Source organism: Hyaloscypha bicolor (genome assembly GCF_002865645.1).
Source record: "Hyaloscypha bicolor E unplaced genomic scaffold K444scaffold_117, whole genome shotgun sequence".
Classification (NCBI taxonomy): Eukaryota; Fungi; Ascomycota; class Leotiomycetes; order Helotiales; family Hyaloscyphaceae; genus Hyaloscypha; species Hyaloscypha bicolor.
Genome location: NW_020194619.1, coordinates 635,678 through 653,946, shown reverse-complemented (window position 1 = coordinate 653,946; position 18,269 = coordinate 635,678). Strand labels below are relative to the sequence as shown.

General features: G+C 47.4%; 8 protein-coding genes across 8 annotated transcripts; 5 read left to right on the top strand and 3 right to left on the bottom strand.

The window, feature by feature from the left end:
• Window positions 1-162: 162 nt before the first annotated feature.
• K444DRAFT_593588 (U3 small nucleolar RNA-associated protein 25) lies at window positions 163-2,920 on the top strand. Its single transcript, XM_024878311.1, has 3 exons — window positions 163-356; window positions 408-1,112; window positions 1,161-2,920. Exons 1-3 carry the CDS (start codon window positions 178-180, stop codon window positions 2,458-2,460), a joined length of 2,184 nt encoding a protein of 727 aa, XP_024733829.1. The 5' UTR covers window positions 163-177; the 3' UTR covers window positions 2,461-2,920.
• Window positions 2,437-3,393, bottom strand: K444DRAFT_615368 (ribosomal protein L17). The gene is made up of 2 exons (XM_024880717.1): window positions 3,010-3,393; window positions 2,437-2,941 (listed from the first exon to the last, which is right to left on the bottom strand). Exons 1-2 carry the CDS (start codon window positions 3,223-3,225, stop codon window positions 2,558-2,560), a joined length of 600 nt encoding a protein of 199 aa, XP_024733828.1. The 5' UTR covers window positions 3,226-3,393; the 3' UTR covers window positions 2,437-2,557.
• Window positions 3,394-5,476: 2,083 nt separating this feature from the next.
• Window positions 5,477-6,490, top strand: K444DRAFT_534968 (glycosyltransferase family 8 protein; the record flags this gene model as incomplete). The annotated part of the gene is made up of 1 exon (XM_024875247.1): window positions 5,477-6,490. The coding sequence occupies one exon, from the start codon at window positions 5,477-5,479 to the stop codon at window positions 6,488-6,490; it is 1,014 nt and encodes a 337-aa protein (XP_024733827.1).
• A 564-nt stretch (window positions 6,491-7,054) lies between these two features.
• On the top strand, window positions 7,055-8,357 carry K444DRAFT_654080 (uncharacterized protein). The gene is made up of 2 exons (XM_024885920.1): window positions 7,055-7,112; window positions 7,169-8,357. Exons 1-2 carry the CDS (start codon window positions 7,092-7,094, stop codon window positions 8,105-8,107), a joined length of 960 nt encoding a protein of 319 aa, XP_024733826.1. The 5' UTR covers window positions 7,055-7,091; the 3' UTR covers window positions 8,108-8,357.
• A 2,708-nt stretch (window positions 8,358-11,065) lies between these two features.
• Window positions 11,066-11,750, bottom strand: K444DRAFT_632079 (glycosyltransferase family 1 protein; the record flags this gene model as incomplete). The annotated part of the gene is made up of 3 exons (XM_024883440.1): window positions 11,066-11,198; window positions 11,273-11,411; window positions 11,462-11,750. The coding sequence occupies 3 exons, from the start codon at window positions 11,748-11,750 to the stop codon at window positions 11,066-11,068; spliced, it is 561 nt and encodes a 186-aa protein (XP_024733825.1).
• A 309-nt stretch (window positions 11,751-12,059) lies between these two features.
• K444DRAFT_565658 (uncharacterized protein) lies at window positions 12,060-13,423 on the top strand. The gene is made up of 3 exons (XM_024877109.1): window positions 12,060-12,606; window positions 12,673-12,962; window positions 13,014-13,423. The coding sequence occupies exons 1-3, from the start codon at window positions 12,105-12,107 to the stop codon at window positions 13,314-13,316; spliced, it is 1,095 nt and encodes a 364-aa protein (XP_024733824.1). The 5' UTR covers window positions 12,060-12,104; the 3' UTR covers window positions 13,317-13,423.
• A 239-nt stretch (window positions 13,424-13,662) lies between these two features.
• Window positions 13,663-16,100, top strand: K444DRAFT_565655 (aldehyde dehydrogenase-like protein). Its single transcript, XM_024877108.1, has 3 exons — window positions 13,663-13,943; window positions 14,122-15,317; window positions 15,403-16,100. The coding sequence occupies exons 2-3, from the start codon at window positions 14,141-14,143 to the stop codon at window positions 15,831-15,833; spliced, it is 1,608 nt and encodes a 535-aa protein (XP_024733823.1). The 5' UTR covers window positions 13,663-13,943; window positions 14,122-14,140; the 3' UTR covers window positions 15,834-16,100.
• A 419-nt stretch (window positions 16,101-16,519) lies between these two features.
• Window positions 16,520-18,110, bottom strand: K444DRAFT_615360 (GroES-like protein). The gene is made up of 2 exons (XM_024880716.1): window positions 17,486-18,110; window positions 16,520-17,437 (listed from the first exon to the last, which is right to left on the bottom strand). The coding sequence occupies exons 1-2, from the start codon at window positions 17,666-17,668 to the stop codon at window positions 16,628-16,630; spliced, it is 993 nt and encodes a 330-aa protein (XP_024733822.1). The 5' UTR covers window positions 17,669-18,110; the 3' UTR covers window positions 16,520-16,627.
• Between the last annotated feature and the right edge of the window lie 159 nt (window positions 18,111-18,269).

Here is an 18,269-nt window from a genome sequence, read left to right as displayed (position 1 = left end):
CAGGCTTCATAGAACTTCCACTGATCTGAAACCAAAAATTGCACTCCGCGAAGTTGTTCTCATTCCAAATGGCCTTCAGGACGACCATGGGTGCGCTAAGATAAGAATTTGTGTAATTTTTTGAGACATCCGTCTCGAGAGCTTCAACTTTTACACAATCTTCGAGCCTTCACCGAAATGGCATTCCACGGATCGAGAGGTGACTTACGGGGTAGGGGAAACAGTGAGGGAAGCGGGAGGAGATCCAGTATGGGTGGCTCACGTGGTAGAGGACGAGGACGAGGACGAGGCGGCTTTCGAGGTGGGAGAGGAAAGCCGGTCTTTGACAGTACACGAATAGCGCAGCAAAAAGAAGTGTAAGATTTCCAATTTCCCAATATATGAATGGAGCATTAAACAGCTTTCAGGGAAGCAAATGAAGAGTCTGAACCAGAAAGTCCATCTGAGGCGGAGGAAGAACCGGAAAGCCAAGACGAATCCAGTGGAGATGAGGAGCCATTACCAGCTGTGCGTTCCTATGCTGCTCTTATGCAAAGTTTTGCAACAGACTTGGGGCCGCAAGCAAAACGGAGGAAATTGGATCCAGAAGCAAGGCCCGAATCAGCGAAAACTGAAGAAGAAGAGAACTCGAAGCCTGCTGCAGAAGATTCTGATGAGGTTGAAGAACCAGAAGAAGGTCCGGAGACTGAAACTGACGGCTTGCTTGAAGACGAAGATGATCTGGAGGACGCTTCGGATCCCTTCGAAGCTCATTTCGCGGATCCAGATGACAACATTCTTTCCAAGAGACTCAAGTCCCTGGAGAAAAACCAGTGGGTTACTCAAAAAGCAGTAATTCCGAAATTTGGAAAGGTCGTAATCGGCATCCCTGAAATAGACGACAAGAATGACAGGACTAGGCCCAAGCCCTTGTCTGAACCGGCCGAATTGAGGTTGAAGCAGAAGTTGGCAGGCGTCATGTCTAAACAAAGACCAGAATTTGACGATCTGGAGAAACACATTACACCTTCGATATTTGGCTACCAGGATATCTTTTACTGTGAGCGGCGGCCGACGAACTCAGAGAGCTTAAGACGTTTGGCATGCCTCCACGCTGTCAATCATGTATTCAAGTAAGTACTACCTATTTGGGACCTAAGCTTTTGTTGACATATCTCCAGAACTCGAGATCGTGTTATCAAAAATAACGCTCGCCTTGCAAAAGAGGAGAATAACGGTGACCTCGAATTACGAGATCAAGGGTTCACCCGCCCAAAAGTTCTCATGATTCTTCCCACTCGCGAGTCTTGTGTTCGGATGGTAAAGATGATCACATTTTTGTGTGAACCAGATCAGCAGGAGAATCAAAAACGATTCGACGACTCGTATGTCGAAAAAGAAGAGAAGTTTTCCGATGACAAGCCACAGGATTTTCGAGAACTTTTTGGAGGCAATGATGATGATATGTTCCGGCTTGGGCTAAAATTTACTCGAAAAACCATCAAATACTTCTCGCAGTTCTACAACTCGGATATCATTTTTGCCAGTCCATTAGGCTTGAGATTGGCATTGGAAGGCAAGGACGACAAGAAAGGAGACTATGACTTCTTGAGCTCGATCGAGGTAGTCATCGTTGATCAAGCTGATGCACTCCTCATGCAGAATTGGGAGCATGTGGAGTATATTTTCGAGCACCTAAACTTGCAACCGAAGGAGGCCCATGGCTGCGATTTCAGTCGAGTGAGGAGTTGGTATTTGGACAACAACGCCAAATACTTCAGACAGACCATAGCCCTGGCAGCATTTAATACACCTGAGTTGAACACACTCTTCTTCAATAAATCCAGGAATTGGGCTGGCAAGTTCAAAATCAGCATCAATTATCCCGGCGCGATTCAAGAGCTAGGATTGAAAATCAAGCAAACCTTCTCTCGTCTCGAATCGCTCTCCTTTGCCTCAGACCCGGATGCTCGATTTACATACTTCACCACCGCCGTTATACCATCCTTGACCAGATCTGCCAAGGACAGCACTGGGACAGTCATATTCATCCCGTCCTATCTCGATTTTGTTCGGGTGAGGAACTATTTCTCAACATCTCCAGCTACAACCAGCTTGTCGTTTGGCAGTATCTCTGAATACACTTCTGTCAGGGATGTAACAAGAGCACGATCTCATTTCTTTAGTGGACGCCATAGTGTCCTACTTTACACCGAACGCGCACACCACTTCCGCCGTTACCAGCTCAGGGGTGTCAGAAAAGTGATCATGTATGGTTTACCCGACAATCCGATCTTTTACAAGGAAATAGTGGGTGGCTACCTTGGTAGGAGTGTCCAAGAAGGTAAGCTGGAGCCTGGAGAAGGGAGTGCGAGAGTTATATTCTCCAAATGGGATATATTGAAACTGGAGAGGATCGCTGGCACGGAGAGAGTCGGGAAAATGATCAAGGAGAAAGGCGATACTTTCGATTTCCTGTAAGATATCGAAATAATGAAGATATGTAAACGCCATCCCATGTAATTCTGATGTACAATCGAAAGTCCTGGTATCAATACATTTGTCGCCTATCTTATTTTCAGTCATCTTCCTTGCTTGGTCTAGGATCTCGTGGCTTTGGAATAGTGATGGCATCATTTCTTTCCTCGATCTCGACTTCTTCCATCCTCTTCACCATCCTCTCGAGGTCCCGCTGTCCTTTTTCCCTGTATCTTGTGACCTTCTCAATGTTCCTTTCAGTCATCTCGTTGAGCGGCCGTCCTTGCTTTCTCAATGTGGCAACAGTCCTCGCTGTCATCGCAAATCGCATATCGTTAGGTCCATCTACCAGCTCCAAAATGGCTGAAGGCGCTTGATCCGACTTCAGCGGCTCAATCCGCAATACACGCGTGTAACCGCCAGGTCTGTCCGCATATCGTTCTCGTAATGGGCCAAAGAGTTTAGGGAGGAGTTCGTGGGGATTCTTTCCAAGAGTCAGCATCACACATAACACATGTTTCCCAGCCTATCAAGATTGAAGTATTGACATACGAAGAATATGCTCAAGGCCCTTCTCTTGCTCGCTTCTGTGTTTTTTTTCCCCAGAGTGATGAGCTTTTCCGCCAGCCTTTGCGCTTCTTTGGCTTTGGGGTATGTTGTAGATATCGATTCGTGTGTGAAGAGAGATGTGACGAGATTACGGAGGAGGGCTTGTCTATGTGAAGACGTGCGGCCTAGATGTCGATATTTTAATCTGGCGCCGGCCATGGCGAAGAGTCAGGAGATCAATGGAGGCTCCTCTCCGCTTGGCAGAAACTCAGGAAATGTAAATATGAGCTTCAAGATCGCCTAGCATGCGGAGCTAGGCTTGGGAGCTTCAATTGATACGCAGTGCGCTGGGGAAGATGCTTGATCCGACTTGCTGGAATTATTTGAGGTTGACGATGAGCTTTAAGAGCCAGCTAAGGTCACACCTCTGTTACATTAAAGCCACGGCAAGGCTGAGCCTCTCGCTTCCTCCAACGACCAATGACGGCAACCTTCATCTTCAATCAATCACACTTCCTTGGGACAACAAATCAAGAATGTCCAGACAAGTCGCGGACTTTTCTACTCTTCCAACTGAGCGTCGCCTCCAAATATGGCGTTACAGCTGCCTTACTCCCAGAATTATCGAAATGCGCACAGATGACTACCCAGGCAATTGGAACATATCATTCTATCCAACCAGACATGGGACGGAAATCCGCACTATTCAGTGGGTAACTCAAACCACAGCTCCAGCAGTACTCAGTGTCTGCCACGAATCACGTGAAATGGCTCTGAAAGTCTACACATTAAGTTTCGAAGTGCTGGCCAGTGGGTCCTCTATCATCTACATAAATCCCTTGTTGGATACGATATATGGAAATTTCAAATGGGACAAAGAAACTATGGGGATTTTGATCGACGATATGAAAGCCTTCGATGCGGAAGGAGTTGGTATCAGAAACCTGGCTCTCCCTCTGCACTCCGGCTCGATTGGATGGACTCGGCTTCCTCTGGATACGCTGAGTTCTGTGACGCTGGTCGCTGAAGACTCCCTTGAACCTTATTGGCAAGACTGGGATGAGGATGCTGTCTTGGTTGCACCTGTCACGGAGCTTGAAGTAAGAAGATGGGAAGAGGGAGGGAGGAAAGCAAGTGTGACTTTTGATGAGGCTATTCGAGGCCTTGAACATCCTCCTGTCTTGAATATCGCTGCGCTCAGGAGAGGAGATGCTGCAAGAGCTTTACGTGCGGTAGATCGGAAGTTTCGTGTTCTTCAGGGCCCAAGGAGGCCGCATATAGATCATGATGTCGTCCCGCCGGGAGTCGCAGTATGGAATCATTATGACTTGTAGTCAAGGATATCACGGAGTTCTAGGTACTGGCGGGACATCCATACTTGGAGCATCCGATTTCTTAGACCTGGTATGTGGTGAAAATCTGTTCTATCAACTTGAAACTTTTCCTGATCTCCTACTTTTCGCCGGGAGGACTCTTTTGGAGCTAGGCAGAACATAATTAGCACTCTTCAGTCATGACGCACACGACCTCATTGGCTCTTGAAAAGGCACTGCTTCAACGTTCAATCGTCTCAACTATCACGATACTCTTACCTGCGATAGTTTGCCAGTCGAGTTGAAATACTTCAAATTACTATCAGCGATGTCTAGCGTGGACAATGACTCGACCAAAGATGAGTCGTATACAGGCTTGAAGCAGCAACTACTCTCGAAACCGGGCCCCGTTTTGCCACCTCCTCGATCAGCTCCATCTCAGAGCCTTACTCATGCTATCTCCTCATTGTTCCTTCATCCCTCTATTGAAGCTGCTCTCCACCTATTCAACGGTGACTTGGTATCAGCCCATTTTTTGGTACGCCGCATGCAAGCTGCACCACAGTATGAATCTATGATGTTGCATGGAATACTGCACCGCATTGAAGGGGACTATGAGAATGCAAGAGCGTGGTATCGTGATGTGAAAGACTCGGAAGTCTTTCTAGCCGTGTGGGGAAACAGCGGCATCGACAAAGTAATGGATTTCGTGAGAAGCATTGAGATTCTGAGGAAAGAAACAAAACATGAAGATATCTCAGAGGTCCATCAGCTAGAGGATGGGAGCAAAAGAGAGCTCAAGACTGTGCTAGAGTTTTGCGAGAAGAAGTTTGGGACGCAGAAGGTGGATGATGCAAGTGCGATTTGGGTCCAAGATGAGAGATCGTCAGCAAAAGGAAGTGATATGGTTGTCGGTGGAGAAGGTTGGAGACAATTCTGAATAGCCTCTCGTCTTTTTCTTTTCATCGCAATTTTCACCTCCGAAATTTTCCAGTGTTTAGGTGTCTAGGTGTGAAGTTGCGTGTCGAATGTGTCGAATTTGGTGTCTAATGACGACAAGACTACTAGTGCTGAATGGCGTCAAGTTGGGAAGGGACGAGATAACTTTCTACCTCAGCAACAATTGCAAAACGCTACTCTTTCCATTTTCTTATATAATGGGCGAAAACACTTCCAACTCAGATCGCCTACCCACATTTGCGTGGGTAACACTTGTTACTCGCGCCAGCTACCTTCCAGGAGCCACTCTTCTCGCACACAGCCTCAAGAAGCACCAATCAAAATACCCGCTGATCGTTCTTACCACGCCTGATTTTGAAAAATCTCATGTATCCACTCTTCAGCAAGAATGCATTCTCACAAACTCACGTCACATACAAATCTCACCTCTGGTCCCTCCCGCACACAATTTACCGGAGACACTTATTGCACCTCGCTTTGAAGATACTTGGTCAAAGCTGCGAGTTTTCGAATTGCATAAGTATGGATGTGAGAAACTGGTATTTCTGGACGCTGATATGCTTGTGAGGAGGAACATGGACGAGTTGTTCGATATGGGGTTACCCGGAAGAGATTGGATTGCGGCTAATCATGCTTGTGTTTGCAACCTGGACCACGATAGCTGGGCCCCAGAGGAGTGGAACAAGGAGAACTGTGCTTATACTGGTTTGAGTCCTGAGAGTCCACCGACACCCGTACCAAGTCCTGGAGGGAGCAATGGCAAGAGAACACACGCCTTGCTAAATTCCGGCTTGTTCATCTTCCAACCGTCGCAGTCTCAGTGGGAAGAGATGATCAAATTTCTCAATGAAAATGAGGAAGTCAAAACGTACCTCTTCCCAGATCAGGATTTTTTGGGTGACTTTTTCAAGGGCAGGTGGAAGAGTTTGTCGTGGAAATACAACGCGCTGAAGACAATGCGGTACTGGCATAAAAACCTTTGGGTAGACGAAGAAGTCAGAAATCTACATTACATTGTGGATAAACCTTGGAGTCGGCGGATTGGCAGTGATGGTATTGCAGGGCACCTCGGAAAAGATGGAATGACACATCAGTGGTGGTGGGATGAGTTTGAGCAATGGGAGAGAGAAAGAGAGAAGATGGGAAAATCTAAGATTCTTGAGATAATGAGGACTGCTGTGGCAAAACCATTACAAAATGGCCAAGATTAGGATTGGGAAAGGAACAGAGAGGCCTACAAAGGCATTTCAATGACCTCAATGTTCATGGGCGCAAGCTTTTTCATTTCCAAATGGCCATATTCGAAGGATATTCAAACTCCCAAAATGTCAGAAGATTCCGCTTTGTGATTTGAATAACTCCTATATACATTTTGACCCGCCTGTACGCAGGTACTTGGATGGCGCCATACTTGTATTCCAGGAACTCCTATTAAGAATAATTCGGGATATTGATTCAGATTAAGTCTTCCTGTTTAAACCGAGCATTGGGGGAAACAAAACGATGCTTAATATCAGAATACCAAAGGTGGCTTTGTTTTCGAAAAGTGATGACTTGGGAGACTTTATATCAGGAGGGCTGACCCCCTGCAGGGGATCGGCAATCTTTGTGTGGTTGGCCTTGGCTCCAAAAGTTTCGCGGCGAACGAGAACTGATCGGACCACCAACACGCAACCTTCACCCTTGGTCGTTCTCTAACTGCGAGCTCCTTGGAGCTTCCACGATATCAATTGGGACATCCGAATCCCTTTGACCAGATTGGAAGTTTGCCGAAGCCTTGTAGCATCCGTCGCGCCAGCCTAGCAACTCAAGATGGGCTTCACAACTGGTTTTGTGAGTACCGAGAAGAAGTTAGCGAATGCTGCAGCATAACTAACGTTGGCGTCCAGACTGGCGGGGTTGCTCTGACACTCGGTATTGCATATCTCACAGTCCTTGCCCATGAACGGAATCGACGGGCCCAAGCTGAAGCTCTCCGGTCACAATCTCGCGTGCTTACAAGTCTGCTTGAACCCTCACCTATACCTCCACCACAGAGCAGGGCCGAACTCGCGCGCGAAGAAAGGAGTTCGTTAACGGAAACGCTGAAAGATAGATGGAATGAGGAGGTTGAGCATGCCGTTCGGAGAGTGCAGAAAACGGATTGGAATGAAGTGCGAGAGGGGATGGAAGGAGCTGTCGCGAGGATTTTAGGGTCTGGATTACAAAAGAGCAGGGAGGGCATTGAAGAAGCGGGGAAGCAAACTGCTCCGAAGGTTCAGGACGCGGTCGATAGGAGCAAAGCTGCTGCCAAGAAGGGTACCGACCAAGCTGCTGCTGGAATCGACAGAGCTGCGGCAGCGACAATCGCTGGGGCTGAACGGGTCGGTGCTCAAGCAAAGGATGGTGCAAGCAAGATCGCTTCTGCAGCCAAGGAGAAGGCAGATCAAGCGGGTATCAAGACTGGAGAGCTTGGAAGTTCAACGAAAGCGAAGGTCGACCGGTCAGCTGCTGATGCAAAGACTGGTGCTGAGGATGCTGCGGAAGCCGTGAGACATGCTGGCGGAACCGTTGATGCGGCCCGCGGTGCTTTGAGGGATACTTTCAACAAGGGTATTGAAAAGGGCAAGGCAACAATCGGAAAAGCTCAAGCTGCAGTTGGTCTGGCGACTGAGAAGATGGAAAGCAAGGCACAAGCAGCAACTATGAGCCATTCTTCCGCCGTTGAGAAGGCTCTCCACGAGCGATATGAGAAACCGAGCTCTTTGGATAAGAGTGTTGAGGAGACCCTGGCGGAAAGGTATAAGCCCATAGAAGAGAGGGATAATACCGTCCTACGTGGCATGTAAAATGTGTACAAATCCTAATGACCGCTGCTTGTATCAAACTGTTCTTCTCAATTTTAAGGATCTGCTCTTCAAGTGGCAAGCAGTGAGCGTCTAGACGAGTTAGGTGAAAAATAAATTGGAATTATATGTCATGCGAAACGATCAGGATCTCTTTCAAGGTTTCCAGGATTTGCTGGACTTCGCATTTATTCACAGAAACTTCTTTGAGTCAAGAAAGCAAACAAAAAAAGGTAGATAGGTATGATGACCGAGTCACTTTCGTGCCTCGCTTTGAGTACTCGTCAATAGGAAGTCACTCCTCACTTCTTTCCATGCAACTCCGATTCCATTTTCAAATTCGAACGTCAGGTAGAAGTAATCTGCTTGCCTCCCTTCTGCGACAGTACATCATCTAAGTCTGCTTTTGAAACCCTCTGTTAACCAACCGCTTCACCTTTTCGATTAAGATGGGTAGCAACTGGAACAGAAGACCGATTTTGGCCGGCTTCGATGACGCTTGGATTGAGGATATTATCCAAGACCATTTGAGCATGGCTTCTTGGCCAAGAGTACCACCAGAGCCCAAATTGGAGAAAGACGATGGCCACTCCGAACGTAAACACATCGATCACCTCGCGGTACAGGTAAACAGCGACGATTACACAGCTTTTTTGCTCACTTTCAAGCTGCCAATACCACGCTTACGAGTAGGCATGCAGTGAAAGATATCGACCTACCACACCATTGACATGCGCAACTGACGAACGCACATTGCAATTTGTAAACTACGGCCGCCGTATTTAGCCATCAACCGAAGCCCAGCAACATGAAGCTGAAGAAACAATAAGAGATATCCTCGGATCCCGCATCATCAACTTACCTACTGTTCAGTTCATTCTCAAACTGCAAGCAACTCGGATGGATCCCATGGAATAGGTCTCTGTCAAACAAATCATCGAAATAGAGCCAAAGGCTGGGAAGAACTTGTTCTTGCTAGCGAAGCCGTTGGATCAGGATGCTAAAGCTACGAAGAAGGGAAAAAAGGAAGAGGCGGCAACTATTTTGCAGGCTGATGGGCTTCACTAGATGTTTTGTTACCCCGTGGCGGGAAGCTAGGAGGTGTATCGAAGCAAGGCCATAGCCAACGTACGCATTGCTTCAACATCTTGGAGCCAGTTCTTCCCAGTGCTGCTCGTCGGGTTATCCTCAAAAGTCATACATTATCGAACCTTCACTGATTGCTATGATTCGCAGTTCTCAAAATCGTTGTGAAATATCCCATACAGGATAAGAAGCTTTGCTCCATTCATCCTGATCAAATGCCGATCCGGATACCCCCTTGGACTTCCCTAATGCCTATTTCCCATCTGTCAAGGAGGATGCAGAATTTCTTCGTTGCAGCATCATACCCATACTATTCAAGATTTGCGTCCAGCACAGCAATCTCCTTGAAGCCCTTCTCTTAAAACATGTCACATCCATTAGGAGATGCAGGAATCCACGTTCGGCAGTCGCTCTTGTCTGCTATCTTATTGCAATGTTCGGTCATGAATTGCCCAATCCAATTCTCCGATAGTGTGGGAGCGCATTTATTCCAATTCTTTCAAACCCACAATTAAAATGAAGGTCTAGTATTGCGAAAGTCCAATAACATCGATATTAAAACTTTTAGAAGGTCATGCATTTTATTGCAATGAGAAAGGAACTTTGCTCAAGATAGTCATCCTCAGTATCCTATCCATAATCACTAGCAGCGCCCATGGCATGAGCAAATACCACAAACACGTCCAAATTCACACCTTCCAGTGCTGGAGGCATCGCCTTAACTTGGATCACTGAAGGTCGGAACTCTCACGGTTCTCTAAGACTAGTCCATGCCACAACTTTTCTACTCTTCCATCAGCCTCCGAAGTTCAAGAATATCATCCATCGGAGGAACAACTCACCCTGAGGAAACTTCGGTGACTTTCCACATCGTGATATCATCCATTGCCGCTCGTGGGCCAAACGTCTTGACTATCCAGGGAAGGATTTCTTGGGGGTTAGAGTTCTTGAAAATTACCTTCCAGAGTTCGTAATCGACAAAGGCATCGTTCCATATGGAGAATAAGTCAAGTATGTCATCGTTGTGAGCTTCACTGAAGTCGAAACCTGATGGGAGTGCCATGTTGTACTTGCAAGGCAGCAAGGAAGATTTGACAGATATTAAGGGAAAGTGGAGAAGACCTGAAAGTGTTCGGATGAGGAGGGAGAAGGTGCTCAATGGAGAGGTTTAAATGCTGACTGCTGTGTCTCATGCGTTCTCGAATGGCACACTCATTTTCATGTCCGCATCTTACAAAACACTCCACCCCCTGGAGAAGGACAACAATGCTGACGAGTCATATCAACTTGCATAACAGTCCTCGGCTGACAGCACCACCCGTGGCCCAGTGAAGTGTATGCCCCGCAGGATCAGAATACAGACAAATCAACTAACAAAATCCACCCGAATAATGCCAGAATGGATTTAATTTGTGGTTTTCAAATAGGGGAAGACATTTTGCAATCTGAAATATAGGTTCTTAACTTCTCATTCTAATGTCAAACTATAGAAGGAAGCATATAAATCGAGCGTCAAAACACTTGGATGAAGAAGACGAAGACGACGAAAAGACACTGATAATCTAAGTTTTTGAATCTGCTTTCTATTCTAAAACGGTTGTTTTTGGCAATAAAGGCCTCAAAGGGTTGAAAATGGGAAAGACGTTTCATTTCGCACTCGCGAGGGCCTTGTTCAATATGAAAAAGGCAAATGATATAGAGATTAGTATTGGGGGAAGGGGAATTGAGACAATTCACAGCGTGAAATTCCAATTCCAAGCTTTCAACAAGCAGGTGGGTATCATTCCGTTACATTTGATATGCATTTTGACCCTCGTTCCGAAACGCCGCTTTGCAACAGATCCAAAGCATTAATCCAATTGAGCAGCCTGAAGATCAGTCTAAACGGGCGCGTACATCATCTTCGTAGCCTACAACCTTATCGATTTCCTGAGCAAAACTGGCATTGTGACCAGCCCAAGCTCTTTGGCCCCTCTGGCACGCGATCTGAATGGCGTTGGGAAGATCACTGTCTTTATGTCAGTAACTGATCCAGATCCAGAGTCCAAAAATTTGTGAAAATAGAAAGGGAATTTTGCCAACCTTGTAGTGGACTTCGTGGCATAACCTTGAAGCTCAAGTTCTTCCGCGAGTTCCAGTTGGTGATTATCCAACAAGCTGTCATTGGGAACGACGATCAAAGACAAGCCAAGTCTCATACCATCAAGAATCGTACCTGCACCTATATGCTTGTCAGTAACTGCAATTCATGTGCGGCTTTGGAAAACATACCAGCATGGCATATGACCAGGCCGTTATTTGCGATACCCTCATGTGCCTGGCACATTCTCATTTCTCGGTTCAAACCGTCAGCCTTAAAATCGAAAACCTCAATATCAAGACCTTTGTGATCGGTTGGCATGAGATTTTCGAACGACTTGAAAGTTTGGCCACACTGAAAGATGAGTTTTGTGAAGCCGTTGTCCGCTAATAGTTGAAGAGACTCGGGCTTGAGCACTGCTTGAACGAGTTCTGGGAACGGAGCAGTAGCGCCTGTGGTGATCAAGCAGACTTTTTCCATCTTCTCGGGCTTCCCCTAGACGACAGGGCCACATGCCCCGAGGCGTAGATAGATCTCTTCCGATTTCGTGGAGGCTTCAGGGTCCGGAGAGGAGTGAGGAGAGATCCACGGCATGAAACGGATCCACGTTGAGAGCATCTCTTATCGGAGTGGCTATCGATTGGCCGTGCATAGATGAAAGTAATCGTTGCGTCAAGTAAAGAGACTAATTTTTAGCGTGGGCCAAGTCTATTGAGGTCGGAATTTCCCACTACCTTCCCGACAAGCGGTCTGTCCCTTTCCTGTCTGGGACTAGTGCAGCTTCCTTAACAAAATTATGCTCCTGCAGTATCAACTTCACAAGAGCAAACAACCATGGCTGCAGCTCTTCAAAGCTTCCGCTTTGCTGTGAGAAGCTGCAATTGCAGGCATATTTCCCCTCGGCATGTGGCCAAGTCGATTGGAAGAGGGCGAGAATTCTCCACAACGCCTCAACGCTGGCTGGCGGCTTCAATTGAAGAAATCGAGGAACGTCTCTCGAAAGCCGCAGCAACAAACCGTGATGCGGCAGAATATATGCGGGTTTCGAAGGAGACTGAAGAAGAGCTAGCGGCTCTGGAAGAGAGTATGCAGCAAGAGGAAGAGGAATCGAGGCAAAGATATGCAGCCCGGCACCCTCCATACGTGTTACCACTACGAAGGAAGAGGCTGAAGGACACGTTCATGAACATGGGAGATCCTGAGCCTTGGGAAGAAGAGGGCATGTTAGATGATGACCACGACGATATGACTTCCCTTGCGCATGGAGAATTGGAGCAACATCGGGAGATGAGACATTATGCCAGACTGGCAGCGTGGGAGATGCCTCTTTTGTCAAGTAGGTGTTATCTTTTGGATTTGAGAGATGGAATCTCCGTGAACGGCAGCTAATAACCCCTTGCAGAATTGGCTAAGCCATTCCACCCTCCCACTGCAGATATGCCACTGAGATTCCGATATACGACGTACATGGGCGAGCAACATCCCGCAGAGAAAAAAGTCGTACTAGAGTTTACTCCAGCAGATATGCCAGACCTTACCGATATTCAAAGAGATAAGTTAAGGAAGCTGGCGGGAGTGAGATGGAATCCCGAGGAGGATATTATCAAGATGAGTTGCGAGATGTTCGAGACTCAAGCCCAGAACAAGCGGTATTTGGGGGATTTGGTTGATAAACTTCTGGAAGAAGCAAGGGTATACATCTTTCCTCTCATAAACCAGTAGTATTTATACTAACAATGGCAGGACCCAACTGATACCTTCGAAGACGTGCCATTCGACACCAGACATCACCATTTTAAGCCCAAATTGAGCTTCCCAGAGGAATGGAATATGACGGAGCAACGACGCATGGAATTGGACCAGTATCGCCAAGCCATTGCAGAGAAACACAAGCAACTAGAGTTTGCAGAACAACTCGTTGATGGGATCAAGCAGATTGAGGAGGGACTGGCTAAGCAAGAGCCAATTAGAGAATCTCTACCTGATATGCTCCTGGGTGCGAGAAGGCCGGGTTTGAAGGGAAAGAGAGTCAGTGTCAGGCGATAGATAGACGTTGTATGATACGGCCAGGCATTGTATGATATTGTGATAATTATCCACATAGAAACTGATGTAAGAAATAATTCAGACACAATTCATCACGGAGAAACCGCAGCCAAGCTTGGAAATACGTGTCACCCGGAAGTGTACGAAATATCTCTGAACTTACTTTAAAGGCCCAATGAACTCGCCGAATTGCTCAATGACAGGGGAGTTAGACTTAAGGGCAGCAATCTAAGTTCATCCCCTCTGGTTGTCTAGCATAGTTTCCCCCCTTTTAAATCTCACGGGTATCTTGGGTAAGCACCCTTGACGAGCTTCGCATGGACCGAGGCTTGGGAGGTGCAAGAAATTGAGGGGAAGGCAGACGCCACCATCACCTCCGGATTTACGACAGCCACTGGGAGAAGCTAGATCTTCACATGAAAGTCAAGACGACAAATCATTTCGGGACTTGAGTTGCTCCGCTTTGTCTCGAACCGCAACACCTCTGCACAAATAAAGCTTGAGTCTCGCAGCGCTTTGCCTCGCGAATCTCTTGAAACAAAGCTGGCCTGACCAGCCCGAATGCAATCATCCGCTCTTCTCTTTAAACACGAGAAGTGCAAGATAACCAGAAACTGAATTCAGGGAGTGAGTTGTCTACCTTCTTTCTCGCCGACCTTTACTGTCACCGTCTTGTTGTACAATGGCATGGCAGGATCAGATCATTATCATAACTCATGTGTCGGCATCTGCTAAAGGGACCTGGTCGAGCCTGCTGCAGAGGATGCTGCCTAAGTTCCTTGACAATTATGCTAACATGCGATAGAACAGCTTCATCCAGCAGAATGGGGCCAAGCAAGATCTCGCCCTTCGAGGCCACACCAATTGACTCTATCCCGGCCACCGTCAATCTCTGCAAAACTTCCTTCCACGCACAAACGACTAAGCCTCTCTCATACCGGTTGACACAGTTACGCAAGCTGTACTGGGGAATTGACGACTATGCCGATGCTTTGGTTGAGTCTTGCAAGCAGGACATTGGCAAGCCCGTCTTCGAAAGTTTCATCTCCGAGATCGATTGGTGCAAGAACGATATCGTATTCGTCACAAAGAATCTAGAGAAGTGGATGAAGGATGAGGCCGCACCGGACATGGCATTTACCAACTCGTTGCTTAAACCGACCATTAGGAAGGAACCTCTTGGAACCATCTTGGTTATTGGTGCATACAACTTCCCTGTCCAGCTCCAGCTTGGTCCCGTTATCGGTGCGATTGCAGCTGGCTGCAGCGTTGTGCTGAAGCCATCTGAGGTTTCGCCGGCCACAGCAATGGTGATTAAGAAGATTGTCGAGGAGTACCTTGATCCAAATAGTTTTGCTGTTGTGAACGGTGGCGTCCCGGAAACAACAGCCTTATTGAACGAGAAGTGGGACAAGATCTTCTACACTGGAAGTGCTCAAGTTGGGACCATCATTGCAAAGAAGGCTGCTGAGACTTTGACACCCGTCACTCTCGAACTTGGAGGTCTCAACCCTGCTTTCATCACCAAGAACGCGGACCCACGCCTGGCAGCGCGCCGACTTCTTTGGGGAAAGCTCCTTAATGCTGGCCAGGTATGTATGAGCGAGAACTATGTTATGGTAGAGAAGGAGATTCTCCCAGCATTCATCGAACAATTGAAGATAACCCTTAAAGAATTCTTCCCTAATGGCCAGAAGAGCAGCGAAGATTTTGCCAGGATTGTCAACAAGAGACACTTCCAGAGGATCAAGAAGATGCTTGATGAAACCTCAGGCGAGATATTGATTGGAGGAGAAATGGACGAGTCTCAAAATTTTATTGAGCTCACTGTGGTTCAAGTTCAGGATGAGAACGATTCCACCGTTGTGGATGAGATTTTTGGACCTATCATGCCACTTCTCGCGGTGGATAACATTGAGACTGCTATCCGTACAGCGAACAAGGTACATTCAACACCTCTGGGTCTCTATGCCTTTGGTTCGAAGGCAGAGACGAATAAGAGTAAGTTTCAATCCCTAGTCTATACGTTAATCAAAGCTACCGCGTTTTCGCTACACTCTTCTGTTTGAATTCTAACATCGCATAGTCCTCAACGAAGTCACATCTGGCGGTGCTTCCATCAACGACGCCTATTACCACGGCTCCATCCCGACTCTCGCCTTCGGCGGTGTAGGCAACTCAGGGCAAGGTGCATACAGAGGCAAAGCTTCCTTCGACAGCTTCACGCATCGTCGTTCAGTCACCACCACCCCAGGCTGGATGGAGAGCATGATCAGCGTCCGCTACCCACCGTATGCCGGCAAACTCCCCCAAATCAGACGTCTCACTCAGCAGAAGCCAAATTTCGATCGTCAGGGAAAGGAGATCAAAGGTGTTGGGTACTGGTTTAGCTTTGTCTTTGGACTTGGGGCGAATAGTCTGAAGGGAGCGATTGCGAGGTGGGTAGTCGTTGCTCTTGTGGCTGTCGGTTTTAAGAAGGCCCAAGGAAACAGCTCATTGCCTCCATGGCTTAGATAGAAGAGGGACGATTGGTTCAAAAGTCGATATGAGTGCGAAGTTGGACCATGTATGATTATTAAGCACTCTTTTGGGCTTGGAGCAATGTTTACGGGCCAGGAAGCACTGGGGACAGGAAACTCCTTGTCTTGTCACACGACACAGTTTTGATATTTGTCAAGCAATCTTTGTTGCATATCGGATTCCATCCACAATATCCTCGGGGCACATCTCCATCTTGATTCCTAATAAGACTACGTCTAGTACTGGACTATGAATATACACCCCTATCTTCTCATGCAGGTCGCTTACTCCCGAGGAGAAGCTTCACCACTGACTGGTTGATGCAAAGTTGCCACCCGTGAAAATTACGCAGTGGATGATAGTCTTGGAACGGAGATCGCTTTGGCTTTGTTGCACATCGTAACGGGTGCATCCGCTCCTCGGAGTTGGGGAAGTGGTGACAGCCTGAGTTTCGTGAAATATGATATCACGTGCCCAGAGGTATTGTCTTCAGGACGGTTGGTTAAATGGGCACTGTGTCGTTCCGGGGAGAGACCAGATGGAACCTAATCTTTCTTGAACGTTTTTAAAGATCCCGGGGCTGGTTAAGCTTAATGTGGCACTTTTCGCCCCTTCGCCGCCAAGCAACCACTTTGACCATCAATATTCGCCTCTTACATTTTGCACACTGGAAATTCCGTTGAGCAAAGAAGTATCCTATATCTGTGTATCTATTTTCTATAAATATCAATCGCTCCTACTTATACGCCACTCCGATGCATCCTATATTACAAAGTCCCCCAGCACCACATTTACTGTGCGACAACCACACCCCGATATCTCATCTTCCCATCCTCCAACTTCTTCATACTCTCCTCAATACCCTCAACAGTCATGGGGAACTGCTCAATAATAGGCCTAATCTGGTGATGCGCCGCAAAAGACAACATCTCCCGATGCACCTGCCTGGCAGCAACTAGCGATCCCTGAATCTTCAACTCGCCTGCAAGGATAGGCATATATGGGATCTTCAAGTCCTCTGGCGAGACAGTGAGAGGATAGATTGTTCCGCCAGGTGCCATGATGGGCAGGAATTGCTTCCAGTCTGGCTGGAAAGAGGTGGTAACGAGGAGGTGATCGATGGTGCTGGAAACACGAAGCTCTTTGGCGCCTTTCGTGGCGATGAATTCATCAGCTCCGAGTTTGAGGGCTTCGTCTTTCTTGTTGTCTGTGCTGGAGAAGACGACGACTTGGCAGCCCATCTTTGATGCGAATTGGATGGCGAGATGTCCGAGTCCGCCTACACCGATTATGCCAACGCGGTCTGTGGCCTTGACGTTGAAGGAATGTAAGGCATTGAAGACTGTTGCTCCGCCGCACATCAGCGGTGCTGCATACTCGCGCGGGATTGAAGAGGGAATGTTGTAGATGTAGTCGGCTTTCCAGATGGCTTTCGAGGAGAAGGAGCCTTGGTCATGGTTGGCGTACCCGTACATTTGCCGCTCAGCGCACATTGTCTCGTGGCCGGTGAGGCATTGTTTACAGTGGCCGCAGCTCCCGGTCTGATATCCCCATCCTACTGAATCGCCCTGTCGAAAATTCTTGACTGATGAACCGACTTCCTGGTTAATGATTAGCTTGAGTAGCCTCATGAACTGAAGGGATCTTGCCTCGACAACCCCTGCACCTTCATGTCCCAGTGCCATGTCTGTGTGCTTATAATGCTCATCTGTACCGCAAACACCAGAGTGGGTGACTTTGATGAGAACCTCATCTGGTTTGAGCTCCTTCTGGGTCGTGCTTTTGATAATCTTCCCCTGCTTCGAACCTTTGAAGATTGTGAATTCAACCATGACTGTGTTTTCTTGATTTGACTGGATTGGAAATTCGGTTGTGTAAAGAAGTAGTGGAAGATTGTAAAGTGGATTCTTGCTGCCCGAAGAGAATTGTGAGGTGAAAACCGCGAACTACTTATACGAGGAAACACACTTGACGATAACAACAAACCTTCGGAGATGATGAGATCAACAAAATACATTTTCGGAGCTTCGATCCATGATTTTTAAGCAGCCCCATTATCATGCTGTCACAGTTGAAGAATTATCCATGCCATGTCGGGGTCAGGCAGAGAAAAAATCTAGAACCACACAAAGACCCACCAGCAACCACACAAGTGACATCAATTGGCCACGGCAACCCGTCTGATGGGTCCGAAGAGAGGGGTTCCGGCAGTCTTTCGCGATCTGGTCCACATTGAGAACAGACATGGATAATATGGCACTGAATCGCATGCTCTCACGTCGCTTCCCTCGATTCGACACCAAAGAAGTGACGTCTCTAGTGTTTCGCTTCGATAAAGGAGATTTTTTTTATCGCCGAAAGGAATAGTGAGTTACCGTAGTGGTTTCTGTAGAGAGATTCACACCCCACAAACCCTGAAATTGGATTTGAAAC